Below are 24,706 nucleotides of genomic sequence, written 5' to 3' on the forward strand. Positions count from 1 at the left end.
TGTCACTGACGAGCCTATTTAAACGAATGCAGAGCTGAAACCTAAAGAAAGCAGAGGAGTTGTTCAGTTAAGCCTCAGTAAGGGTGTCACTCAGCCAGAAATGAAGATGTTTTTCACCCACATTGTGTGGAGGGCAGCACTCTTACTGATTCTTCAAACAGCCGGTAAGTGTCTCACAGTTGTATTTCTTCAAATTAAAATAAAGAGAGTTCACAATCTGGGATTTGCTGTTCAGAGCCTTTTCTCATGCTGTTCTTTTACTGCAGGATGTGGGCATGCTGCAACTACCTGCAGAACACGCAGATGTTTGGCTAATGCATTGATCAAGAAAGAATCTTTATCTCAGCCACAGAATGAAAATTGTACACAAGTAATAAGGGTGCCTTTCATTGAGTACCAAACTCTGGCAGTTGTAAGTACTCTGCTCTGAATTTTCAGTGATTTTGCCAACTTTCATTTCCTTTTTTTTTTTCTTTTTTTTAATGTGTTGATGTGAATTGGGATGGATACCAAGTCAAGTATTTTTGAATAGACATAAACATGGCATCGCAAGTTTATATAATGATAAATAAATATGTCAAGTAGAAAACTTTGAGATTCAATTATCAAACAAATTAATATTTAGTACCACATAAACACACACAAAAAACCACCCGAAATTGGTTCCAAAGTAGTAGTCAAGTACAAATCTATCTAGGCATCATTATTGTATTAAATGTTTAAGGTACCCATTCCTAGTTCTGAATCTTTTTTTTTTTCTTCCTTTTTTATAGGTTTAAGTTTGAGAAAAATGTCAACAGTATTGCTATTTCACCAGCTCTAACTTTCCTGATGCACTCTTGTATCTTTTTTAACAGAAAACCAAGGAGCTGCGACTTGTGAGCCAAATTCGAGCCACACTTGTAAGCATCAACATACTTTTAAATGGACAAATAGAAACAAAGGATATATTTATTTTTAAACAATATTTTTGCTTTTGAATCACAGCTATGGAAAGACCCTGAGTTAGGGTGGAACACATCAGAGTACCAGTATGATGAAGTCGTCCTCCCAGTGGCTAAAGTCTGGACTCCAGAGATTCATGTCACAAATGGGTTAGTCAACTACATTGTATCAATAGATAAAAAAAAATAAAAGAACTGTGGAGTAAACCTAACCTGACAGCTGTCTCTTACCTGTGTAGAATATTAACAACAATGAATCACAACTCCAAGGATCTGCTTGTGCACAGTAACGGCACAGTGAAGCACTCTGTGATTATCAGCGCTGAAGTGAACTGTGAAGTCAACTTGTTCAACTATCCTTTTGCTGGAGATGAATGTCCTGTGGCAATCCAAACCTGGACTGCTGATGGTGAGCTCAGAAACATACTTATTTTACAACATTACATTTTAGGGTGAGGTTGCCTCCAAAAGTGAGTCAAACCCCCAGAGATCCTGTCTCAATATCCAGGGTCCCTTTTTATATAAGGTATGTTGAGATCCACATTGAGACAGATTGAAAAAGATTTTGAGTACAAAGTTGTGATACTACGAGCGTGAAGTCAAAACTTTATGAGAATAAAGCCATGGTTTTACACAAATTCACACAAAAATCATCAAAAAAGGGTCTCTATGACTTCTTAACTGACATTAATTAACTTGTAAATGTCTGGAATTTGGTTGAGTAAAGCTCTTGTTTTATAAGGACAAGCCCCTAGCTTTAATTGATTTACAAGGAATCAAACTTGGATAGTCCTTAAAAAAGTGATACTCCGGGATGGATCAAGTTGGGTCCTATCACAAGGTTTAGGGCAGAAATTACCTCTACAGCAGTGTTTTTGTGCAGCAGAAACCCAGGGCGCTTGCACCAAAAACCCCTTCCCTGCTCCTTAGCCGCTTTCCTCTGCACTCAGACGGGGCCATATTTTACTTGACCAAAAACACAAATAAACGGACTCCCACCGAAAATATCTGATATCTGTCTGCATTCACTTTAATTCAAAGTGAACGGCAGGTCGTCCTTGTTCCCATAATCACTCATCTTTACGTTGTTATTGCATAATTCGACCTGGCAGACTACCTGCGTTTGTTTATATCCGGCACGCCGCGCGCACGGACTGATAAACTAAGCGGCGAGCGCCTCGTAGCCAGCTGTGGCTCTGCAGTGGAGGTAGCGCTGTTTTACAACACAATGAGAACTAGAGCCTTATTTAGCGGTGTTTTTGTGTGAAAGTAACGCGCTAAAAATTCTCTAAATAAAGCGTGAATGCAGACCGATATCAGATTTTTCCGGTGGGAGTCTGTTTATTTGTGATTTTGGTCAAGTAAAAAATGGCCCCGTTTGAGTGCAGAGGAAACCGGCAGAGGAGCAGGGAGGGGGTGTTTGGTGCGAGTGCTCTGGGCTTCTGCTGCACAGAAACACTGCTGTAGGAGTAATTTCTGCCCTAAACCTTGTGATAGGACCCAACTTGTTCCATCCCGGAGTATCACTTTAAGCATGCACTCAGCCAACTTTGAGATTTGGAGGGTTTGATGATACATAATAGCTGTGGACAAACAGTTGTTACAGAAGCGTGTACATAACTGATAATATTCAAGCAAAAAACGCGCACACTCCCTCTCTCAGCGCTAAATATAAACGGCCACTAGAATACTTACAAACTGACAGTCTTTACTTGTTGTCACGATAGCCTATGGATATGTCGGAGCACCAGGCTAACATAGTGCTGGTTGCTACGTTTGCTTGATGTCACATTTCTAACGGTAGCGCCATGTAACTGTACTGATAGATACCGTACTTCAGGGCGTTGTATCCAGTAAAAAGTTGCCTTGAACAAAAATAAATAGTTTTGATCCAATCGCCATATGATTAAAAAAAAAAAACACACACACCTCACTAAAAGTAATTTACGGCAGTGTGCGGAGACTCCAGGCCACAAGGTGGCAAGGGAGTGCAATTAAAACAGATCCTCCTCATAGCATCTTTAAACAGTCAAAGATACTATGCTAACTAAAGATGCTAACTGTCATTATGAGGACACAGGTCAGTGCCAGTCTTAAGCTGTGAAGTGCAGGTGTAATGAAGGTTTGTCTCTGACAGGATGTGGCACAAGCTTGGATTTGAATTATTTGAAAATGGTTGATGGAACCCATGGAGACTGGCAAACAGAGTATGCAATATTAGATAGACAGGCATCAGGATATGACCGCAATTACATCAGGGTGAGTTCATGACTGTGTGGAACATTATCATTATCATTTTCAAATGAGTTTTTGAAAATCAAGTGTCTGCATTGGCATTGTTTCTGTCTGATGTGTCCTGCAGGTGGGACTGAAAATCAAATACACCAACCCCTTCATTACATTAATGCTGCCCAGTATTCTCATTGTCTTGGCTGATGTGCTCAGTTTTGCTCTGCCGCTGAGTGGTGGCGAACGCAACTGTTTCAAGGTTACTCTGGTTCTCAGCTTCACCATGTTCCTCATCATCCTCAACGATGCACTCCCTGGGGACAGTCATTGCAGCCCCATTATCCGTAAGTTAGCACACATGCAGACACAAACACAACCATGCACTAACCTTTATTCCCTTTGTTTGCACTCTCATTTGTTGCCTTGGACCTGGATGATGAGTTTGGTCACCTGAGTCAAAGAGTCCTGATCCACTCCTGTTATTCCCAGCATCACAGTTTGAAAAACTCACCGTCTGTATGTGCTGCAGGAACCCACTTCTGCATCTGCCTGGTCTTTCTGGTGTTGAGCATGCTGGTGTCCATGGTGCTGACAGGGTTAGCCAGTGATGGCAGGTTCATTTTCTGCTGCTGGCCTAGAAAGAAGTCAGCCCGAGCCAACACTGGGGACAAGGGTGACAAAGATGATGAGGGTGAGGAAATTTTTAAAACACTGATCCTGGCCCAAAAGTCTTGATTTTTGCTTATTGAAAAGGGTGTGAGCCTTTCTAATTTCTCCTTCATCATTGCAGAGACCAAAGCTGACATAAGTGTGATTGAGCTGAATGCCTCAGAGGGAGACAGTCGCATGCTCAAGAAGATTGTCGACTTCTTGGAAGATCTCAGCGCGAAGAGTACAGATAGTGAGAAGTGTAAGAGGTTTGCTGAAACAGTTGACAAGATATTTTTCTGGTTCTATTTAGTTATGGGCACTGCCTATTTCATCACCATGGTTTGTGTGATGGTATTGCATACATGTAGCGTCAATCACTTTGACTTCTGGTACTAAACCATGCCATCTAAATGCATACCGATACTTTCTGAAATAAAGATAATATGCAAGACACTTTAGTTAGATTACACAGATTCATGTTCAAAGATTAGAAACCTGCAATTAAAGCAATACCGCTACACTATTTGTTACATCTATTACAGACTGTCTCATAAATATTGCACTATTTACACTCTTTGTATGTCAGTGTCATATAAAACCTGTGTTAACATATCTGTAATAAAACCAATACAAAGTTTTAGTTTTTCAGCCTTATGATTAATCATCCCCCATCTGGATTACATTATACATTGATCATGTTACACTCAGTCATCTGCAAGTATTCTGATTTAATTCAAAACATTCAATTTGTAATTCATATGTATCTTTTTGATCATTTTTAAATTCAAATGTGCAAAAAACATCATCACAAATACAAATCAGCACAAGAAAACACAGTAAGATGATGAGAAACTCCTAAATGTCTTTGGATGCCACCTTGTGGTGGAAACTTTCACTGCCGCCTGCTTCTCTGATCTCTTACTTGAACCAGTTGTTTTTTTTTCTCTCTTTATCAAATGCATTTATCTGAATATTTAACTACACACTGTTTCACCTCTGTTCATCTATCAATTAAAAGTGATAAAAGCACACATGGAGAGGCTGTGGTGAACACTGAGAATTAATAGTAAGTGTAATCTGCACTGATTGTTGGGTGAAATTCTGTCAGTTCACTTTGAAACCTGCAGTTTTGTTTGTATACAAAGTCCAATAAACAGCATAATTATTTAATTTTTGTATGGTTGTTTTTGAAATTTGCTTTGAGTAGGAAAAAAACACCAATTAAAAAAAAAGTGTTCAGCTTCATCTTATTTATTCAAAATTACAAGTGTCCCACACAAGTTCTAGTGGATGACACATTTGATTGCAACAAGGTTGGTTTAGAGATACAAAGCACTTATTAAATTCATCTTTCCCCATCTATACTATAGAGTCTAAAGTATAGATGGGAAATCAGCCATCTTTTTGTCAGCCACCCTAATGAGTGTCTCTGACTAGCTGTTTGTAGCTATGAGCCAGACTACAACACATGTTAAAGTTTCATCTTTTCATAACGTAAAAGGAAAAAGTTATAACATCCAAAGAGTTTTAGCAGATAAGCAAAACAGCTTCTAACACTTAAATACAAGGGGCTTAAGTATAATTCATACATCTCGGCTAGTTAAAACTGGCAAAACATGTTTTTTTTTCCATTTTGCCTCAAGCCTTCAAGGTTCGTGACCACTGTTATAGACGGTTAAATAAAGGACGTCATCTTGCTCAGCTGTGACACCTCAAAAACTGCTCCCCCTAGTGACTGGCTGCAGTATAGGTCAAAAAATCCATCTCCCCAGCCATTCCAGGGGTCCGGACTGTGGTCAAATTTTAAAAATAAATACCGCTCACAGAAATGTTTCTCACATCCATATGCTGTGGTGATATGAAGCTATTATTGGGCTGCATAGTGCTCAAGTTTCTTTTTCATTAATAAGAAGAGGTGAAAAACGTGTAACAATGTTGGACAGCTGTGGTTCTTGAGTATTGTTTTTATTCTGGATTAGTAAAATATGTCAGGGGGGGAGCCAAGAAGAGATTAGACCCTTGATTAGAAAAAAAAAAAAAACTATATGTATTTTTGTTGGCTCCATTCTCTCTGAGTCCCTTACAGTCTTTACTGTGCAGGCTATGGCTGCACAATGATGGTACCTGTGAGGGGAGTATTATGGCTTCAAAACTTTGCAATGGTAAAAGGCGGAGCCAGGCTGTTAACTCCATACACAGTCTATGATCTACACTTAATTATATTTAAACCCAGATTTTGAATACAAGTTTAATTCAAGCAAAGCAGTTTAAAACTTGACCCCTTCCTGTTTGTGTGGATTTTGGTGCCCCCCTGAGGACTAAATGATACCTCTTATTTTCCAAACTTATATACATGTAGTTTATTTCACAGAAAAAAATCTCCTCTTGTGATCACTGACCAATCAAATTTTCACTCACTGTGAATCTCTACAGTGAAAAAGGTGAAAAAGGCTTCTCCTCAGCATGTTGTCGATCAATCTTCTGCTTTCACATCTACTCCCTTTCTGCAGTTATTTAAGCATACGAATCAGCTGGAGAAAAAAATTTAATATCTTTGCCTTAGTAGCTCATTAAGAGTTGACAGAGTTCATTTCAATCTGATTCATAACCAGTTAAGAACACCTCACAAGAGCTTTAAGAGCTTTATGTTCAAAGATCCAACATTAAAGTGACTAACAAATGACTCCTTGTCATATTATAACAGCATACAGCACATTCAGTGTCCATTCCTGCAGACTGCAAAAGTTTTCTTCTTGTCACAGCCCTAACAGCAGCGCACTAAGCTTACCAGCAAGAATTAAGTCATTTTCAGAAAAATGTTTTAGATTATTAAAGAATTACACCGAAAAAAATCAAGTCACAGAAGTAAAGGAAAGAACGTGAAATTTCTGGGCAAATCTTCAATTTTAAATCATCCTTCAAAAAAGATGAGCCATTTCCAACAGCAGCCTTAAGGTCCCTCTGCTTTCGCCATTGCCTGAGGTGAAAAATGGAAAATTTATTGCATCATGTAAATTAAAGAAAAAAATATATGGAAGATGGCAGGATCACTGTCCACTCACTTGTTTAAAAATCTGGGAACTGATGTAGTTCCTCGCCATGTTTCCAAGGTTGGACTTGCCTCCCACCTTACATCTGACATAACCATACAAGTTGGCCCACTGCAAAACTAAGCCCATGATCACGACAGCCTGTGGAGGAAGAAAACACAAACAGGAGTGTGTTAAAAAGTCAAAAATTACAAACTAATAAATGGTGTAAATGATGTCTTAAAACCACTTAACTGACCAGCCATTTAAGCTTGAAAGAGAAGATTGTGCTGAAGACAAAAATGACCCAGAAGATGGGGCACACGATGAGTCCCAGCCAGAAGATTCGGGACTCTGCACTGGATGTAGGTTTTTTACTTGGAGTCTGTTTTGTAAAACAAAAAAAAGCCACAAGTTAAAAGATGAGGGTTATATCTGACTTCTAACATGAGGCAAGTAACGAGGTGGATGTGCTTCATTTGTTTCTTTTTCAACCTTTTGTTTTTTAGGATGAATTTTTGTTTGTGTCAGGAAAGATGGGTTCTTCCAACTGTGGGAAAGTAAGTCAAATGTGTATGAGCCAGACTTTCTGATACCCTACATCCAATGATCCAATAAGGTCATGCAGCTAAATTACAGTAAATACAACCTGGGGAAATGTAACATTGGCACCAGCAGTGTTGCTGCAAGCTCTACTTTGCGAAACTGTAGATGCAACATATTTTCTGAAATGCAGCCCCTTTTTTTTGCTTTGAATATACCGGTTTACAGATCTCTATCACTTTCCCCATGAGCCCCACGCTGACTGCCAAGGTCACGTTTATTTGAAAAGAAGAAACACGAGGAGGCTGTTCAGCCTAGAAAGGATGTTTCACTCTTTCTTTACCTCCCTAACCTGTATCCTCCACGTGAGATCCTTCATTGTTCGGTGCAGGGTTTTCTTTTATCTTGTGCTGAAAAGAAACCCTTTTAAATACAAGCAGCTAGACATTTTTTTAATGCACCACATGAGCTTCTGCTTACCTTCCTCGACTCAAACACCCAGTGGCTGTTTCCACTTTCGTCCACCTGATTCCACCACCGAAGACCCACTAACAGTCTGCCAGATACATTCTGGGGAGAGAAAAAGTCTGTATCAGTTGAAGTCTGTAAAATATAGTGTCAGGTTGTATATGTAACATAAGATTTTCCATTATTATTTCTAGCTGATTTAAAATTAAAAGCAAGGAGCAGGTGTCCTCTGTATGAATATACGCTGACCAGCTCACCTTAACGGTCCAGAAGTCACATGACAGCAGGAGAATGATGGTGACCATACAAGCGATGAAACGACCACTGAGGATATCACACAGTAAATAAACCAAAATAGCACTGGTCCGGAAAAATAGATGAAAGAATGTGGCCACAGGATATCTGAAACACAAATTGAAGTTTTATTTTTCAGAGATGCTGATGTTATAACATAATGCAAACTCGATATTGCTCAAAGTTCTCATCTAACCTGAGCTGGGATTTTGTATTTCCGATGTTTTCCTCCTCTTCACCAAAGAGAGGAGCGTCGTGGGAATCCTTAAAGCATAGAAGATAAACGCAGGTGAATGCTCACGTCGTGTTAAACGTGTATGCAAACTGTGATACCTTTCAAATCGTCTTTAAATTTGTATAATTTTTGACTTAAAAAATTGAACCCAGACGACTTTAACAGTTTTTAAAAGCATGTGGTGCTTTAAAGTAATAAAGTATTAAAGTTTACCTGTCCGAGCATTTTGACAGTACGGATGCACTTCCTGGTGACGTGGTTGTAAACAAAACCGTGTGCTAAGGACCCCAGAGGTGTGACTTCAAATGTGCCTGACTTAAGTTAGCTTAACATGTTCCTTTTAATTCTCATATTTTTCTCTCCTGGGTGAATGCTTTCATTTCAAACTTATTAGTTCTTTTTCCAAGTTTCAGGGGAAATTGTGTGGGTGCTTTTTACGTCCTAAATGTCCCAAATTACAGTAAAAACTGCTACTTCTTTCCTATATATTTACACCTTTCTTAATTAAAAATTAGGGATCTATTCGGCCTAGAAAAAAAAAACAAAAAAAAACGAATAAACTCTATTAAATAACCATTTATTATTAAAGAAACACAATTTAGGAGCTTAAAAATAGTCACTTTCAATTGTTTTCTGTATATGTATATGCTTTAATTTATTTACTTATTGTTTAAGTTTTTTATCATTATTATCTTTTTTCTTTTCATTCATGTATGTTTGTATGTATGTATTTATCTATGTATTTATTTATTTATTTATTGTGACTTCATTAAAAAAAAAAATATGGGGGGGAAACAAACATGGTGGCATCCTGACATTCCTGTCATTAACATGCAAAGATTTCCACAAGGTTCATTTTATAAAACTTGATAGGTTGTGAAGCTACAGGAATAATAAAACAACAGTGAATATAAATGGAATAAATTTATATTTATATTTATATTTATATTTATATGACAGTTTATAATTGTTTTTGTATTTTGTATACAAATGTGTATTTTGTGTGTGTGTTTGGTCCTTTAATTATTTTTAGTGGTTTATGATGCATTTTTGATTCGTTTAGAAAAACCAAACATTTTGGGGGAGATTTCAGGTTCCTGTTCTTTTATGTATAAAACATTTTGAAAGGCAGAAATATGTAACAGCAGACTTCATTGACTACTCAGGAACACCAGTCAGCTGGGTAATATACAAGCATTGTTCAGAAAATGTTACTAGCCCTAGTAGTGTGCATTGGTTACACTACTACACTTTAAGCTTGTACAAGTAATAGTCATGTCATTGTATGATCCGTATAAAGTATCAGAGACACAATAGACCAGTCTAATGCATTGCTTTCTTTAATGTGCAAAAAGAAGCTGAAATTCAACAACAAGTTCAAAATAATTAATTAAATTACATTATTTATGCATTTACATTTTCACATTGGAAGGCAAAGTGAGAGGTGATGTGATAGTCAGTCAGAATCTACTTCACAATACATGGTCACATTAAAAGCATCATCAAAACAGACTAAAAAAAATTATACAAAAAAGTTTTCTAATTTCACAACAGTTGGCTGTACACTTCATTTCCTTCATTGTTTTATGCTGTGTTATGAAGTAACAAAGACCTCAAACAGACTGGCAACTGAATGCATGCGGTAAAAGATGCCAAAGGGAAGTCCAACATTCACAACCGCAGCCCACATGTTGAATTTGTAGAATTCTGTTTCAGTATCATGGTCAAACTGAGGGCGAGCTCCAAATGCTGGCATGATCCACAGCTGCCAAAGAAAGGAGGGAAAAGAAAAGGATGAGCACTTAGTTATTCTTTCAAATGTAAAAAAAATAAGGCAAGAGTGTAACCTATACTTACTATGACGTTCCCCAGCAGCAGAAAGACACAGACTTCCTTCAGCACACGTCGCTTCCATGTCAGTTTAGGTCTGTGCTCCGATGTGTGGCTGTGCAAGTCGTGTGCTGTGGGTGCTGGATTTTGTTTTGTGCTCATTTCTGATCCTTCAAGGCTGCTCAGGTCTTTGCCATGCATCACATATGGATTTTCAAGCACTGGAACCGCTGGCTGCACCTCATGGAAGGGCTCCCGGTGTAGGCCTTCAATTATGAAAAAGTTCTGCAGGCCGAGCTGGATTATCATCAGGATAGCCCACGTGAGGTTGAGCCTGTTTAGGTGGCCTTTTGCACCAGTAGCAACCATGGCAACAATCGTAAAATAGCTGATGACAAACTGCCCCAGTGACGCCCCTACCAGCAGCCCCACATCCAGGCTGCGTGTGGGGTTTTTATCAGACACATGCTCTCTGTGGTCCACTTTGTAGACGATGCAGCCAACCACACTGGTGACAGACATCAGGGTCACTATAACTATGTTCATTACAAAATGCATCATCACCGCTTTGTCCTTCTTTGCCTCATTATGATCGTCGTTTTGTATTTCCATCTCATAAGCGATGAAGGTTGCCAGACCTGCCACCACCAGGAGTATTCCCATCACAGGACCAAAGACCACACCCCTCAGAGTAAATTTGATCTTGTGGTGGGTGTGATCGTCAATTACTCTTCCTACATTTTTCCACAAAACGTAGGCCATGGCAGCAGCGAAGAGGCAGTACTCAATGTTGAAGGGGTACAAGTAGTAGTAAGCATCCTTGAAGATGCTACACGAGGTGTGGCTGCACTTGCACTTATCATCTCCGTAACCAGCTGTAAAAAATGACACAAGGAAGAATTGTAAATATGTGTGATATCTTAAAAATCACAGTGTCTACTCTGGGTTTTTCATCTTCCTTACTTACCTTTGCTGATGTACGTCTTTCTTCCGTGGTATTTTGAAGCATTAGTCGGGGATTCTGGGATTTCTGTTTGGTGTAACGACTCTTCAGTCACAGCAGTCATCCATATGACTAGATTTGTTGATAGGGTGAGCATTAACCCACAGCTGAATGAAAAGACAAGCAGGAGGTTAAAAGAGAAATAATGAGGATCAGACGAAGCAGAGCTGTAGCTTTCATAAAGATGTAAGTGCAACGTTCTCAGTTGGTATAAAAGAGATTCAAGATCAATTTAAAAATCTATTATATGAAATCAATCAAAATCAGTAAAACAGCTCCAATCACATCGCTCTAGGTCGAATGTCTTTACACTTAATCCCTGAATATCAGCAAAGGCATTTTAAAATTCTGCTGCTACTTTACAAAGCACTAAATGTTTTTTTTCTTTGGTTGTTTTGTTTTGTTTTTCTTCTTTCATATTTTATTTTCCTTTTTCTCCAGAAAAAGTCTGAGATGCTGGAAATTCTCACACCCTAAAATCCAGGTAAAAGACTTATCATGTCTACAAATGTCATTTATTTATTATAAAATAATACTCAAATTCCTATGATAGCAGAGCACTGTACAGTAACTTTTAACATATATGTCATATAAAATTGTTTCATTTTATTTTGACCCTGCACTTTCTGTTTTAATTTTCTCTTTTCTTTGATTTTCAATGGCTTTCAAGTACTTTTATTTGTTGTCTTTTCATGTTTGTTTTTCCTCTTTCATTGTGTTTTTCTGTCAAGGGTCTGTAAAGGTGTCAAGGGTCTTGGGCGAAACACTCTCCATTGCTTTGTTGCTGAAATGTGATAAATACACAAACTCCCCTCGCCCTAGCCTTGCCTTGACATGCCGTGCCTTAGATACACTGTAAATATTTGCTGGTTTCCCAAGTCCTCTAAGGGAAAAATAGTTAAAACTTACGGTATGATAACATTATCTCCTTGATTTAGAAACCTTATCAACCGGGGAATTAGTCATAGACAAAGAAAGTGGTCCCAAGATTTAGAATATTATAGAAAATACTTCTTTGCTTTTACAAAGTGACGATCTGAAGAAAAGGAGCTGGATGATTTCATCTTATCAGGGTTAGCAAACTGAGAGCGTATTCTTATTTGAACCTTCTAACAACACTGGGGCTGTGCCAACAGCTTAGATGTAAAAATATACCCTGTTGTCCAGGTTAATCTTGAATTTCAAAATAAATACCCTGAGGGATAGAATGTTAGCAAAGACAAAAACCCACGAAATACCTACCGCGTTATGTTCCTTTGTAGCTGCACACAGTCCTTGGAGTGGGTCCAGAAAAAGTATGTCTGCAAAACAAACATTGTGTTAATATTTTGCATTGATGCTGAACTGAGTAAATTCTGAATTTCTTTGACATTTTTACCTGCACAAGAACAAAAACAAGTTGCACCACAGGAAAGGCAACTTTAACAGCAGAATCACAGTGAAGGTAGCCCACATAGCTGGCAATTTTGAAAATATCCATGATGATACTGAGGATTCCAAAAAGCACCAGTCCTCCTGATGAGCAGAAAAAAACATGAAACTATGAGAAAACAGGCATGGAGGAATTAAAAAGTTAACTCTAAAGCAAGAAGAGCACCAGCTTACCCCTGAGCCATACAGGTCCAGCGTGTCCATCCTTGTAAACCACCGCATTTTCTTTCCTCGCCGTGTAGATAATGTAGTACAACATCCAGAGAGTGGTGAGGAGAAGGAGGATGATGAGGAAAATCTGAAGGTCAGGCATGCCGATTTTTACATTGTTGTAGGCAGTGCCACTGGCTAGAGCACTGCCCAGAATTAAAATATTCAGACAAATGACTCCGGACAGCATCCATCCCCAGTTTCGAACCCGCTCCTTGGCAGCTCCACTACCAGAGTCCTCCAGGTCCAGTTTACACGAGCCCCCCTCTGGACTGGGCAAATGGACATTGTTGGAGAGATGGGCTTCCTCTGGCTCTTTGTCTTTGGCCGTCATCCTGCATGGTTCACAGGGATTTCCATCGGTCAAACAGTTGCACGGAAAGCCAGTGTTCAGGCACATGGTTCCTGTAGCAAAGACCTATTCACAAATGAGCTCTTAGTTGCATCTGGTCCCAAATGAGACATTACAGGTTTAACAGCTACACCCACTTATTGGCTCACTGTAGGTACAGATCCCGCCCAGGTGAAACCATTTCATGGGCACAAAAATCAGCATAATTGTCAAGCTGTTGGAGCTAGACAAAAGATCAGTTTCAAATCAACAAATAGGATTTAATTTCATTCTCTTCTTTCTCTTGTGTTGCCTCCCAGAAGCATTGTGAGAGAATCCACAAACATGTTTACGTGGATTAGCTGTGCTGTTTTCTTGAGAAAAGTCATCTACACTAACCCAGATAAAATCAGGATTAACATAAGGACAGGTGAAACAGCCTTCAAGCATGTAAAGAAGAAAAAAAAAAGCTCTTGATTACCAAAATTGAGCTCTTATGACAATTCAACAAAGAAGTGACCTTTCAGATATAAAGAAAAAGGGTCTCAGGATACCTGTAAGCCTACCTGATGTGTAGTGTGATCCTGTGAGGCAGTCTGAGCAGTGGTGCTGGCTTTTATAAGCCATCAAAAACACGGTAGTTTACTGTACAAAGAGTCATAAATGTCAATATGTCAATAATCTGTTATGAACAACATCATATTATTACCAAACACAGCATGTTTTGCACAAAATATTCATGCAAAGTTCAAAAGATGTTTCCAGGAAAAACTTTTTCTTGCGACTTCCAAATAGTGAAACCGGTTCCTTTTTGGATCAACAGCAATTTTTATGACATGATATAATACTTGAGGGTTTTTTTTTTCTTTTTTTTTTCTTTTTGTAAAAGATCTATCAGCAAGCATGAATTGATCTCAAGGCAAATTAATTCTTAAAGCTGCCTTTGTAGCTCTGTGCATGTTTAATACTTTAGTTTTTATGAGTTGTTATCTTTTTTTTTTTGCTTCAGCTGACCAAATGCTGACCACATGCTTCCTCACAATCTCCTTACAATCTAAATTCTCCAAACCAGCGTAACATGCTTTCTCGCCCTTCTTTTTTTATTTAGAGCTGGAAGGGAATACTTTGAGATCTTTAATGCCATTCACGGCTTACCACGGAGATGTTGCTCTGTATCTTGTCTCTGCTAACAGCCTGAGGTGAAGTACTTGAAAAGAAGTATTTGCCCGTTATCTGTGCCTATTGTTATGGAAGTTTCAACTGGTTTGTGTGTCTGAGAACTGAAGTCTCAGAGTCGCCCATGCTCCTTTACACAGTTGAGACCAATCACCTAGCTAATTTATATGCTTCTCATAAGGGTGGGGCCAAGAGCTGAGGAAACTTTTTTTTTATTGCAATACTATGCTGTCTACTTATGTCTCAAGCATGTTTCTGAACCATCCTGCTGGTAAGGGGGAAGTTAAATGCCAGAACAATGGTTTATTGAGAAGTGCAAACAATGCCGGCTGACTGACACTTTTCTTCCCTATGTATGCCGGTACACTGAGACATCTGCAGAAAAACACTTTCCCATTCTTGAAAGTTTGCAAGTCATTTCCTGATAGATCAAGTTTTAATGTCACAATGACTTTTTGTCATGTATGACTTGTGTTAACCTTTATTCATTTGTGACGCAGGAGTCTGAAAGGATCAGTTAAATTTTTGGTAAAGGGTTCAAATTAAATCACATTAAAAGTGGAATTATTACACCAGCTACTGATATCATATCTTAGCTTTTTTTTTCTTCTTTGCTATTAAAGCAGACAAGAGACTTTATCAGAACACTATGTCTTGATTAGCTTCCAGTAGTGTCTGAAAGCCAGAGTAACAAATGCACACAGCAAGTTTTTTATTATTATTTTTTTTTTATTATTATTATTTTTTTTTATTTTATTTTATTTTACTAGAAATAACTTGCAAAATCTAAAGAAGCCTTTTTTAGCAACCCTGCAATAAACCCCACCACATTTAGAGTTATTATTTTGCAGAACTATTGTTCTACAAAGTGTTGTAGATGAGCGTGGCCTTCATATCTGGAAGATTTATAACACTAAAAAAGTTTTAGTGTGACCAATAAAAAGCCAAAAGCTTTTTATGTAAGTCAAATAATAATGAGTAGTTGGAGGATTAAAAATGATACTTTTTTCTATTTGCACTGTTTACCTTTGGGGTGGGGGGGCTTTATTTAGGTCTGTCTTGGACCACCTCGGCCACCGGGAGCACTGTTGCCCACATCCCGGCGTCCCTGGATACCACCGACGCTCTCAGCCTGTTGGCCCACCGATGACCAGGGGCGACTGTTTGTGGGACATACTGGCTCTAACAGCCGCTCTGCTCCCGCTACATCGACGACGATGATGGTGTTGTTGCTAATGAAACGGAACGGAATAGAGCAGGGTGGATTAATTGAGCACCATGAATGACAGGTACCACAAGGCGGCCCGGGACGGCTACCTGGACCTGCTGAAAGAAGCGACGCGGAAGGATCTGAACGCGCCGGATGAAGATGGCATGACACCGACATTATGGGCTGCATATCACGGCAACCTGGAGGCTCTGCGTCTGATCGTGGGAAGGGGGTGGGTAAAAACACTGTTACATGACATATCAGGGCGTGTGCCTAACACTCTGAGGACAGCTTTATGTCCACTCGTCTTTTGTTTAAGGTACAATAAAGCGCTCAAAGGGACTACTTTACCATTTTCATTGGTTTTTCTGCAGAGCCTTGCACCAAGCTGCCTCATTTAACCAAACGTTCTCAATCACTTATCTATCACGTTTCTAAACTTGCTAACTTATAAGAAGTTTTTCGCAGTTGAACCATGCGTAGTTCCAGGAGCAATGCACAACTAAAAAAAAAATGTAGGCCACTCTTCAAACGGTGCAGTAATTAACAGAGTTCATCATCCAGAGGTGAGAGGTCAGGTCCTGGCATTCCGACACATTAACCTCAGGCTTTGCTTTCAGCTTACTAGAGCACTTTTAACTTTACAGCTACTTTGGTCGTTTTATTTGGACATGCAGTTTGGAAAATTCCACAAAACCGAGCTGGACACTTAGGCCTATGTGTGTTTTGGAACAAGGGGGATTTTTGCATCTGAAATCTATGCCTACATGATAGCAGACCTCAGACTCACATAGTGCATCTCAGAAGGAAATCCAAAGTTGAAGCATTGCATTTAAATTTGAAAAGCAATTAGGCCTAACCACTTTTATGACTTTGCAACTTTAAGATTATTTTTTTGAGGAGAGGAAAAACTGGAATTAATACCAGTATGTGTTGTGCAGCTGTTGAATACTTTTATGACATTCAATTTTTGACTTTTTGCAAAGCTAAGAGGTTGCAGAGGTTGAAGTGGTCCTAAAGGCACTCTGGCAAAGTCAAATATTGCTTCAGCAAGATAGTTCATCAAGCAGCAAATCCATTCAAATCAGGTGTATATGAAAAGCTCTCAGTGTAAATTGGAGCCTTCATTATTTTGTATCGTTGCTATGGAGGGACACTAAAGCTTGTTGGGACATCATTAACAATTCCATTGCACCGTGACAATAAAGGAAACCTGATTCATCACATTTACAGTAAATATCACCAACATTACCTGCATCGTGGTATAAATGCGGGCCTTACTTAGGCTAAGTGAGCAAATGTGATTGTTAATCATAGAAAGCTGGGTTGAGAACCACACAAAAGCCAATCCCCCCTTTTTTTCTGCCTGACCTGGTTTGTCTGTCAGGCAGAAAAATTTGTCAATTATGAATCTGCTTAATTGAGTACAGCTTGTGAGAGAATTACTGTGAAAACTGCACAGAATCAGTCACACGTTGACCACTGTAGACAAATGTGAGGGATGTTTATTTAAATGCTGTTAAAACACACAGTAAGGAGTTCTTCCAGTGCATGGTAAACGTAATGTTTCCCACAGAGTGTGAAGACAGTTTTCCCCTATGGATAACAGAACACATTATCTCCTGATTGACACAAGGGGCTAACATTCAACGTTAATAGCTGCCATAATGTTTCACGGTGGGCACCAAACTCGTGAGACCTGAGGATGCTGTAATAAAGATAAGTCTAATACTGCTTAACAATTTCATGGGAAAGACACTTCAGTGATAAATTTAGCAGGTATATGGCACAGGGTGGCCTGCAGTAACATCAAGCTGTCACGGGAAGTGAGGACGCTAACAGTCCACAATGTGATAAAGAGCAGGGGTCAGCTTTTTACTAGGATGGGCATAAATTATGACACATAAAGCTATCAAGTGAGACGGTCTCTATCTATTTCAGATAACGCAACAAGCATGTTATGTAATCTCCTAAGTGATGATTAATACATCATCTTAAAATATAAATGGAAAAAGTCTAATTGTTGTTTATGATTGTGCAGCAATTCACTGTGTCGCATAATGTTCCATATCAGTTTACTCTGTAATTCATTTGTTTGAACATTGTTTCATTGAGGACTCATACTGTCCATCAAACACACCTCGATCATAATGTCCCCTACTCTTTCAAGTAAATCCAGACCAGGTATAGAGAATAGAGGGCTAAAATCAGTGTGTGACTTTGCAAAGTGGCGCCCAGGTTGGCAGGTTCAACACTTCGCCCTTTCAGTTACCACTTGTCACAGAAATAACATCCAACACATTACTCTTTTCAGTTATTTGTTTGCTGTAACTTACTTTTGCTTTTGTAACATTTGCTACACTTACTATTCCGGGTTTGTTTGTGTTAGTCTCATGTTACAGATCACATCAGAGCACAAAGTAAGTTAAAGCACACACTCAGTCTTTAGTTGTAATTTTATTTTTATTTAAATCTCAGGTGCACATTATTTTGAAAACTTTTCTTTGTTTAAACTTACCTTTTGTTTGTTCTGTTAAGATGCCATGCGGTGCCCACCAGTACAGAGAAAGTCAGCCCAGCACTTCCCGGGTTTTATAGGCGTTGTGATGTCATTACTGAAATTACTGACATCACCAGGCCATACCAACTGTGTGGGGGGATTTGCTGCTGGATGGAGTTTTTGTTTTCAAATTGTATTGTTCAGGGGGAACATTTTTTTTCTCTTTAGAAGGCCATTTAGTTAAAAGAGGGTAAGGCTAAATTATGAAGTTGATTCCCTTTGTTTTGGGTGCAAGAGTAATGGTTGTTTCTTGTGCTGTGACGTCTCAGCTGCTTTCAGCTGCTCTCAGCTGCTCACCTGTGTCCAATTGGGGTAATTGAGAGGCCATAAAGGCTAGCAGTAGTGTCCTTGGAGTGGAGGCCGTGCTGCTGCTTACATGTGCCTTTTTTTGTTTATTTAATTATGAATCAATTTGCGTTAATTTCTGTTGCTTTTATGTTAGTTTTGTTGAGTTGACATATGTTGTCTTTTGGAAAAAGATAACAGGAGTGTTGCCTTCTTGCCACCTTCCTTAACACTTGAGCTACATTACACTACAGATCTGTTTGGGTGTAAATATGTAAACAAACATGTCTCATAAAATTGCATATCACACTTATAATTCCAGGAAATGATAATATAATATTAATTAGGGACACTTGATTCCAGTACGAGTACTTCCTCTTGAGTACTCGTACTGGAATACCGAGCACTGTTACCACTTGTATTTTTGATACATAACATTTTTTAATACCATTGATGAATCATTTTGAATTATTGTATTAAGTAAACTGAAGTGCAAAATAAAACAGCCTAACTGTTAACTGTCTGGCTTATTCATGTTTTCTAAACAGGACCTGATACACATTTACCATGTTGTCAAACTGCAGCAATGTAGCGCCAACTACTGGCGAGGAGGACTTACTCGATGTAAGATTTTTTTGTCTTGAGTATCAGCTGCTGGTATCGGCAGCCTTCACAAGTACTAATATCTTGAAATAAGACTGGTTTTGGTCCAATACTGATACCAGATACCAGTACTTTCCTATTCATAATAATAATAGTCATAATAATAATAAACTTTGTCTATACAACACCTTAAAAAAACAAGCCATTTTAAAAGTGCTTTGACAGATAAAAACATGGCGAAGGATCAGAAAATCGAATATCAGGCTGAGGTTAGAGGTCAGTAAGATACTATACAGATAACAAGGTTAAAGATTTAGAAAAAAAAAAGGGAAGATGACAACATCACATCAGGTGAAAAAGGGGAAAGGGTGCTGAGAAAGAGATAGAAATAATTAAGAGTATAGGAACACGAATAATGAAGAAGAATAATGTCTGTATATATAGACATGTATGGGTAAAGGATATATATATATATATATATATATATATATATATATATGATATAGCTCGGTACATGACAGCCCCTCTTGTCAGCAGCTGAATGGCACTCCTTACTCCTTGTGTCTTGACTTTAAAACTCCAGTGACATCACCACACCAGCCATGCATCCTCTCAGCCAGGTACAGCCCAGTCGGCCTCCCCTGAAATTGGATACAAGTAGTGAAGCAGTGGTGCTGGCAAGCCTGTGGTCATATTACAGGAAAGACAGCAAGAGCACAGCACAGGCAGAGGTAACATTAAGGTCGTGGACTACCCGCCAAGGATAAGTGCTGCATATGTTGTTAGTTGTGGCCTCTGCATTACAGTAGATACCTCTTGAACAATTATTTCAATAACAACATCTTCTACACTGGTTGTTATGGCCTTTTGAAGCACATTGGAAGCTCACAGAAATATTTTTTGAGAGACTTATGTGGTGACAATGATGAATTATTGAATAAGGTCTCATTAACAACCCACGGGTGGCAAGTCAGGGCTGAAAATATTGTGAAAAAAATCACATGCTTTTTCATGGTTGAGTGGTCTTCTATGGGTGCAGCAGTCTTGTGGAAATAACTTATAACTTAATCATCTAATTCAACTTTGACACTCTTTTCATGTCCACCAGAGGAGACCCTGACAAGTGTGACATATGGGGGAACACGCCACTCCACCTTGCAGCTGCCAATGGTCACCACAACTGCCTTTTCTTCCTTGTGTCTTTTGGTGCCAACATATGGTGCCTGGACAACGATTACCACACACCGTTGGACATGGCCGCCACAAAGAACCACATGGATTGCGTCCGCTACCTGGATTCTGTCGCTGCCAAGCAGACAGGCCTCAACGCCAAGCTGGTGAACAAGCTGAAGGACCGGGCATTTCGTGAGGCTGAGCGTCGAATCAAAGAGTGTGTGAAGATGCAGAAGAAACACCACAAACGAATGGAGCGGAAGTTTCACAAAGACGCTTCAGAGGCTTCTGCATCAGACGCCATGAGCTTCTCCAGTTATACCAGCAGCTCAATGAGCCACAAGCTGCGCAACTTCAATGCTGCCACCGTCAGTGTGCCATATTCCCAGGTCAGGAGGTTTTATTATCAGTTTTTGTTTTTTTTTGGAGTTTGTTATGGTCTTGTAGTAATTTGTTGACTGTAAAAATAATTTCTCTTTTCTAACACGCTCACAGCATCAGAGCTAATGAGCTTAAAGGTAGTGTCTGCAGGGTTTTCCAAAAAAAAGTGGGCCTCTATACATGTGTGTCAGTGTCTGTGTCTGCCTCAAACTCTCTCCTCTGCCTGTATGTTGATGTTTTGATTGTTCCGAGACATTTCTGGGCAGACAGTAAGCGTGGTTACATCAGCCAATCACAGTGTGCAAGTGACTTTGCGTGTTGCTTCGTGAGTGGAAGAAGCTACCCGAGCGACTTTGATAGTAGAAGAAGCGTTGAGAAAGGAAAACACAACCAAAGTGAAACAAAACACCCAACAGATAAAGATTTTTCCTAAATGAGGGTGAGGCTTGGCTTAACTTTCACTCACTTTCGGGAACTTGGAGAGCAGCAATGGATGAAGAGCATTGCGAGTTGGCTTTCTGCTAACCAGGTATGTGTCAAATAACAAGTGATTAGCTTGTGCTAACATGCCAAGTCAGGTGCACATCTCCTGGGTCACTCTCACATCAAAACGGATACTGCAGGTGGTTTCTGGGCTAGTGAGTGTGTTCACATAGTCTCAGTCAGAAACTGTGGGTGTGTGCTGCTGCTGGCACTGAGCCAAGGAGGAGGAGCCCAGTTTGAATTTGTGTTTACTAACAAGTAATAAAAGTTCCTGCAGACCCTACTTTTAACAGATTAAATATTACCATAGCCAATGTGTTAGTTTTTTGCGCACTAAGCATAAAGAGTAATTACAGCTGTATCAAAGTATAACATTTTACATCGTAAACTGTTATCCTTTGTTTTTACTGCCCCTTACCATCATATCAACCTGTTTCTCTCAGGCTACCCTCCACGCCACAAACCGAGGGAAGACAAAGATTCAGAAGAAGCTGGAGAAAAGGAAACAAGGAGATGGAACGTTTAAAATCTATGAGGATGGGAGGAAGAGCGTGCGGTCTCTGTCTGGACTCCAGTTGGGCAACGACGTCATGTTTGTCAAACAGGGGACTTACGTCAACCCAAAAGACCGTGGCCGCCGCAACGTTCGCGATATGTTCCCCAGAGACAATTACGATGCCATTTCACGTGCCATGAGCGAGCCTGACCTTCACGGGCCTGACGTGGACTACTCTGAGATCAGCACTGACTCAGGACATGATTCCCTCTTCAACCGTCCCGGTTTGGGGACCATGGTCTTTAGGAGGAACTATGTTAGTGGAGGGATGTTTGACCTCAGCCGGGATGAAGCTGCGGAAAACCGCTCTGGCAATAACGTGCGATTGCGAAGTCGGTTGCAGCCGACTTCGAGTCTGGATGAAGACAGCATCGGCAGTGCACGGAGCCTGCAGGAGAGGAATATGGAGGAGCTGCCCTGGGAAGATATTGAATTAGGGCTGGACGACGATGATGAGGCTGACACCAGCCCTTTGGAGGTCTTCCTAGCCGCGCAATGCATGAGCGAGTTTTTCTCCATCTTCAAGAGAGAGAAGATCGACCTGGAGGCACTGCTGCTGTGCTCTGACCACGACCTTAAGAGTATCCACATCCCTTTAGGGCCTCGGAAAAAGATCTTGGATGCCTGTAGGACACGACTGGAGACGATAGAGGAGCCAGACAGTATAGAGGACACTGAACTTTAAGTTGTAAGATTTTCCATCACAGTGCAGAGAGTATAACAGCATGTTGTTTCTGTACTCAAGCTACAAGGACAGTTTCTTATCTCATCTTGTGCAGATGATAAAAGTTGCAGCAGTCTTCCTGCTGTGTGCTCACCCAGCCTTTAAGGTCAGTGCATCATTGTGGAGTGAATGTCACGTATGGACAGAGAGGACACAATGATTTACCTCTCCTGGTACCTCAGTGCTAACAAAGCAGAAAGGACACTGTCAGGAGGAGTATGTCGAACAAGAAGAGATGAGCGTGACATGAATTTATAACAGGATCTTTTACAGTGTCTCGTACGCCTCATGGGGATCTCAGAAGACAGCTCGGCGCACGGGGTTGTTGGAGTTCCCCACACTACACGGCTTCACAAACTGAAATACAATCAGTGCAATCGTGTGTGATGTCAGTGTGTGCCACGTGGCATAGCTAACAGAGACGTAAGTGTAGGGTCTGTGTCCCCTGAATGTGTTTGCCCCTGTGGGGTAAATCCTATGACTTCATGTGCCTCCATTGCATGTGCCTGCACATTTGCTAGAAATGTCTTTTGTAATGAAAACCTTCGACTATGACTGTACCCTGACATTAGGATGTTCCAGTAACAGCATTTGAGCAACAGTCTCACCAGAGCCTGTTTGGTAATGTTTACATTCTGTAAGCCATGTCAGTTGTTCAGTGAGGAGCAGTAAAACATGTTGAAACTGTATCTTTATTAGATTTTGTATTGCACCAACTAACTCTTGGTAGTTTGTTATTTTGCTTGTAAAGTTAAAGTAGGGATGTACACTTTTAAGCAGATTACTGATGACCCATATATGTAGTTGTACTGAGTTTCCCACTATGCCATTAGCTTGGGAAATCTTTGGTATTCTACCTCATGATGACTACGTTAACTTTGGGTCTTTGGTAAAAACTTGATGCTGTGCTTATATGTCTGTTAAACCACCACAACCGCACCCACACTAAAGCTAGCTGCAGCTGCATACTCTTTAAAACCCTGCTATGATAACTTTTCAAATGACTCAGAAGATTTCTTAAAGCTTGGGTACTTTTTTCCTCCCAGAATACTTGTGGCACAGGTTTTGCCGGTTAAATTAGTGTTATCTTCCTCTAAACAGTAAAAACAAAATATCAAGAACTATCTTGTCGGTCATGGCTGTGCCTGTTCGTCATTCACTGCATGTAATGCCAGATCACGTAACACTTTGTGTTGAAATGTGAATGCTTGTGAAAAAGAAAATAAAAGCACATTTATCTGTTTTTTCTTTTTAATCAAATAGGAGTGGACTGTTGAAATGATACTTAACTCACTGACATATAAATTCTCAAAGCGTGTCTCAATTTTTTTCCCCAAGTGTTTTTATTCTTCTTAGAGCAAAAAAAGACTTTTTCTTTCTTTCTTTCTTTTTTTTTTTTTTTTTTTTTTTTTTTTTTTACAAAATTTTAAATATTCAAAAATTTGGAGATTATGAAATAATCTATTATTGTGTGTTTTGGTAATTCCACAGATAATAATAATTTTTTTTAAATGTTTTACAAAACATTTAAAAACATTAAAATTTTGTCAAGGCCTATTGTTTAGGCTTGAAAAAGAAAACAAACCAGACTCACAGATATGAAGCTTAGACCTAAGTCATATCTGCACTGCAAAAAATGACACCTAATCAAGTTTTTTTTGTCTTATATTCAGAAAAAAAAACTTTTTTGACTTAATATGAGCCATATTCACCTGAACAGTCCAGAAAAATCTCCTATTTCAGGTCTGAATTGCTTGTAACAAGTAAAAATATTTGCCAGTGGGGTAAGAAAAAAGTTTCTTGTAATTTTAAGAAACTTGACAAGCACACTTAATGCCAGCACTCAGTGTTCCACTGAGTTATAGCTTCGACAGAGAAAACTAACTGCCTAAAGGCAGACTGATGAAAGCTGTTTTTATTAGCTGAAGCTAAACCTTAAGTGTTAATAACATGCTGTTAACATGCCTCTAAGAAAAACCTGCCTACAATTCAAGACATGGAGGTCATGTGGTTGGTCATACAACAAGTGGAAATTTTGCAAATGTACTCATAAAAAAAATGTGAGAACTACAAATTAAAACACATTCAAACAAAAGAAGCTGCAGCATTATGCTAAGTATGGGAATCAAACTGAGTCTCTTTTGTTATTTGACCAAATGGTGATTTTTTTGTGTAAAAGTGGGCATAAATGTGATTTTACTGGTAAATTTGGCCTCAGTATAAGGTGAATAAATACTGAGTGCATTACACTAGAAAAAAATGGAATCTTATCAAGTGTTTTTGTCTTTTTGGGTAAAAAAATCATTTTTAGACTTAATATGAGCCACATTCACCTGGCAAGTCCAGAAAAATGTCTT

The 24,706-nt window shown here is 39.3% G+C and overlaps 4 protein-coding genes across 6 annotated transcripts; 2 read left to right on the plus strand and 2 right to left on the minus strand.

The window, feature by feature from the left end:
* Window positions 1-100: 100 nt before the first annotated feature.
* Window positions 101-4,220, plus strand: LOC141809388 (ligand-gated cation channel ZACN-like). The gene is made up of 9 exons (XM_074696377.1): window positions 101-164; window positions 267-412; window positions 858-902; window positions 988-1,094; window positions 1,184-1,353; window positions 3,082-3,203; window positions 3,307-3,517; window positions 3,703-3,864; window positions 3,964-4,220. The coding sequence occupies exons 1-9, from the start codon at window positions 101-103 to the stop codon at window positions 4,218-4,220; spliced, it is 1,284 nt and encodes a 427-aa protein (XP_074552478.1).
* LOC141810051 (Golgi apparatus membrane protein TVP23 homolog B) lies at window positions 4,062-8,680 on the minus strand. Its single transcript, XM_074697357.1, has 7 exons — window positions 8,607-8,680; window positions 8,355-8,422; window positions 8,122-8,266; window positions 7,877-7,966; window positions 7,113-7,238; window positions 6,887-7,015; window positions 4,062-6,801 (listed from the first exon to the last, which is right to left on the minus strand). The coding sequence occupies exons 1-7, from the start codon at window positions 8,616-8,618 to the stop codon at window positions 6,775-6,777; spliced, it is 597 nt and encodes a 198-aa protein (XP_074553458.1). The 5' UTR covers window positions 8,619-8,680; the 3' UTR covers window positions 4,062-6,774.
* Window positions 8,681-9,767: 1,087 nt separating this feature from the next.
* On the minus strand, window positions 9,768-18,149 carry LOC141810214 (proton channel OTOP2-like). Of its 3 annotated transcripts, none has more exons than XM_074697599.1 (8): window positions 18,103-18,149; window positions 13,765-13,843; window positions 12,832-13,285; window positions 12,605-12,741; window positions 12,469-12,527; window positions 11,191-11,333; window positions 10,251-11,098; window positions 9,768-10,158 (listed from the first exon to the last, which is right to left on the minus strand). In XM_074697599.1, exons 3-8 carry the CDS (start codon window positions 13,265-13,267, stop codon window positions 9,988-9,990), a joined length of 1,794 nt encoding a protein of 597 aa, XP_074553700.1. In that variant the 5' UTR covers window positions 13,268-13,285; window positions 13,765-13,843; window positions 18,103-18,149; the 3' UTR covers window positions 9,768-9,987. The 3 variants fall into 3 exon arrangements, with proteins under 3 accessions (XP_074553700.1, XP_074553702.1, XP_074553701.1); XM_074697601.1 differs by having other exon boundaries at window positions 9,770-10,158; window positions 12,832-13,202; window positions 13,753-13,843; XM_074697600.1 differs by having other exon boundaries at window positions 9,772-10,158; window positions 12,832-13,202.
* Window positions 15,407-23,525, plus strand: ush1ga (Usher syndrome 1Ga (autosomal recessive)). Its single transcript, XM_074697602.1, has 3 exons — window positions 15,407-15,816; window positions 20,141-20,594; window positions 21,513-23,525. The coding sequence occupies exons 1-3, from the start codon at window positions 15,653-15,655 to the stop codon at window positions 22,308-22,310; spliced, it is 1,416 nt and encodes a 471-aa protein (XP_074553703.1). The 5' UTR covers window positions 15,407-15,652; the 3' UTR covers window positions 22,311-23,525.
* The last annotated feature ends 1,181 nt before the right edge of the window (window positions 23,526-24,706 follow it).

The sequence above is a fragment of the Halichoeres trimaculatus genome, unplaced genomic scaffold (genome assembly GCF_033239565.1).
Source record: "Halichoeres trimaculatus isolate MK-OKI-2021-1 unplaced genomic scaffold, fHalTri1.1 fHalTri1_scaffold_20, whole genome shotgun sequence".
In the NCBI taxonomy this organism is placed as follows: domain Eukaryota; kingdom Metazoa; phylum Chordata; class Actinopteri; order Labriformes; family Labridae; genus Halichoeres; species Halichoeres trimaculatus.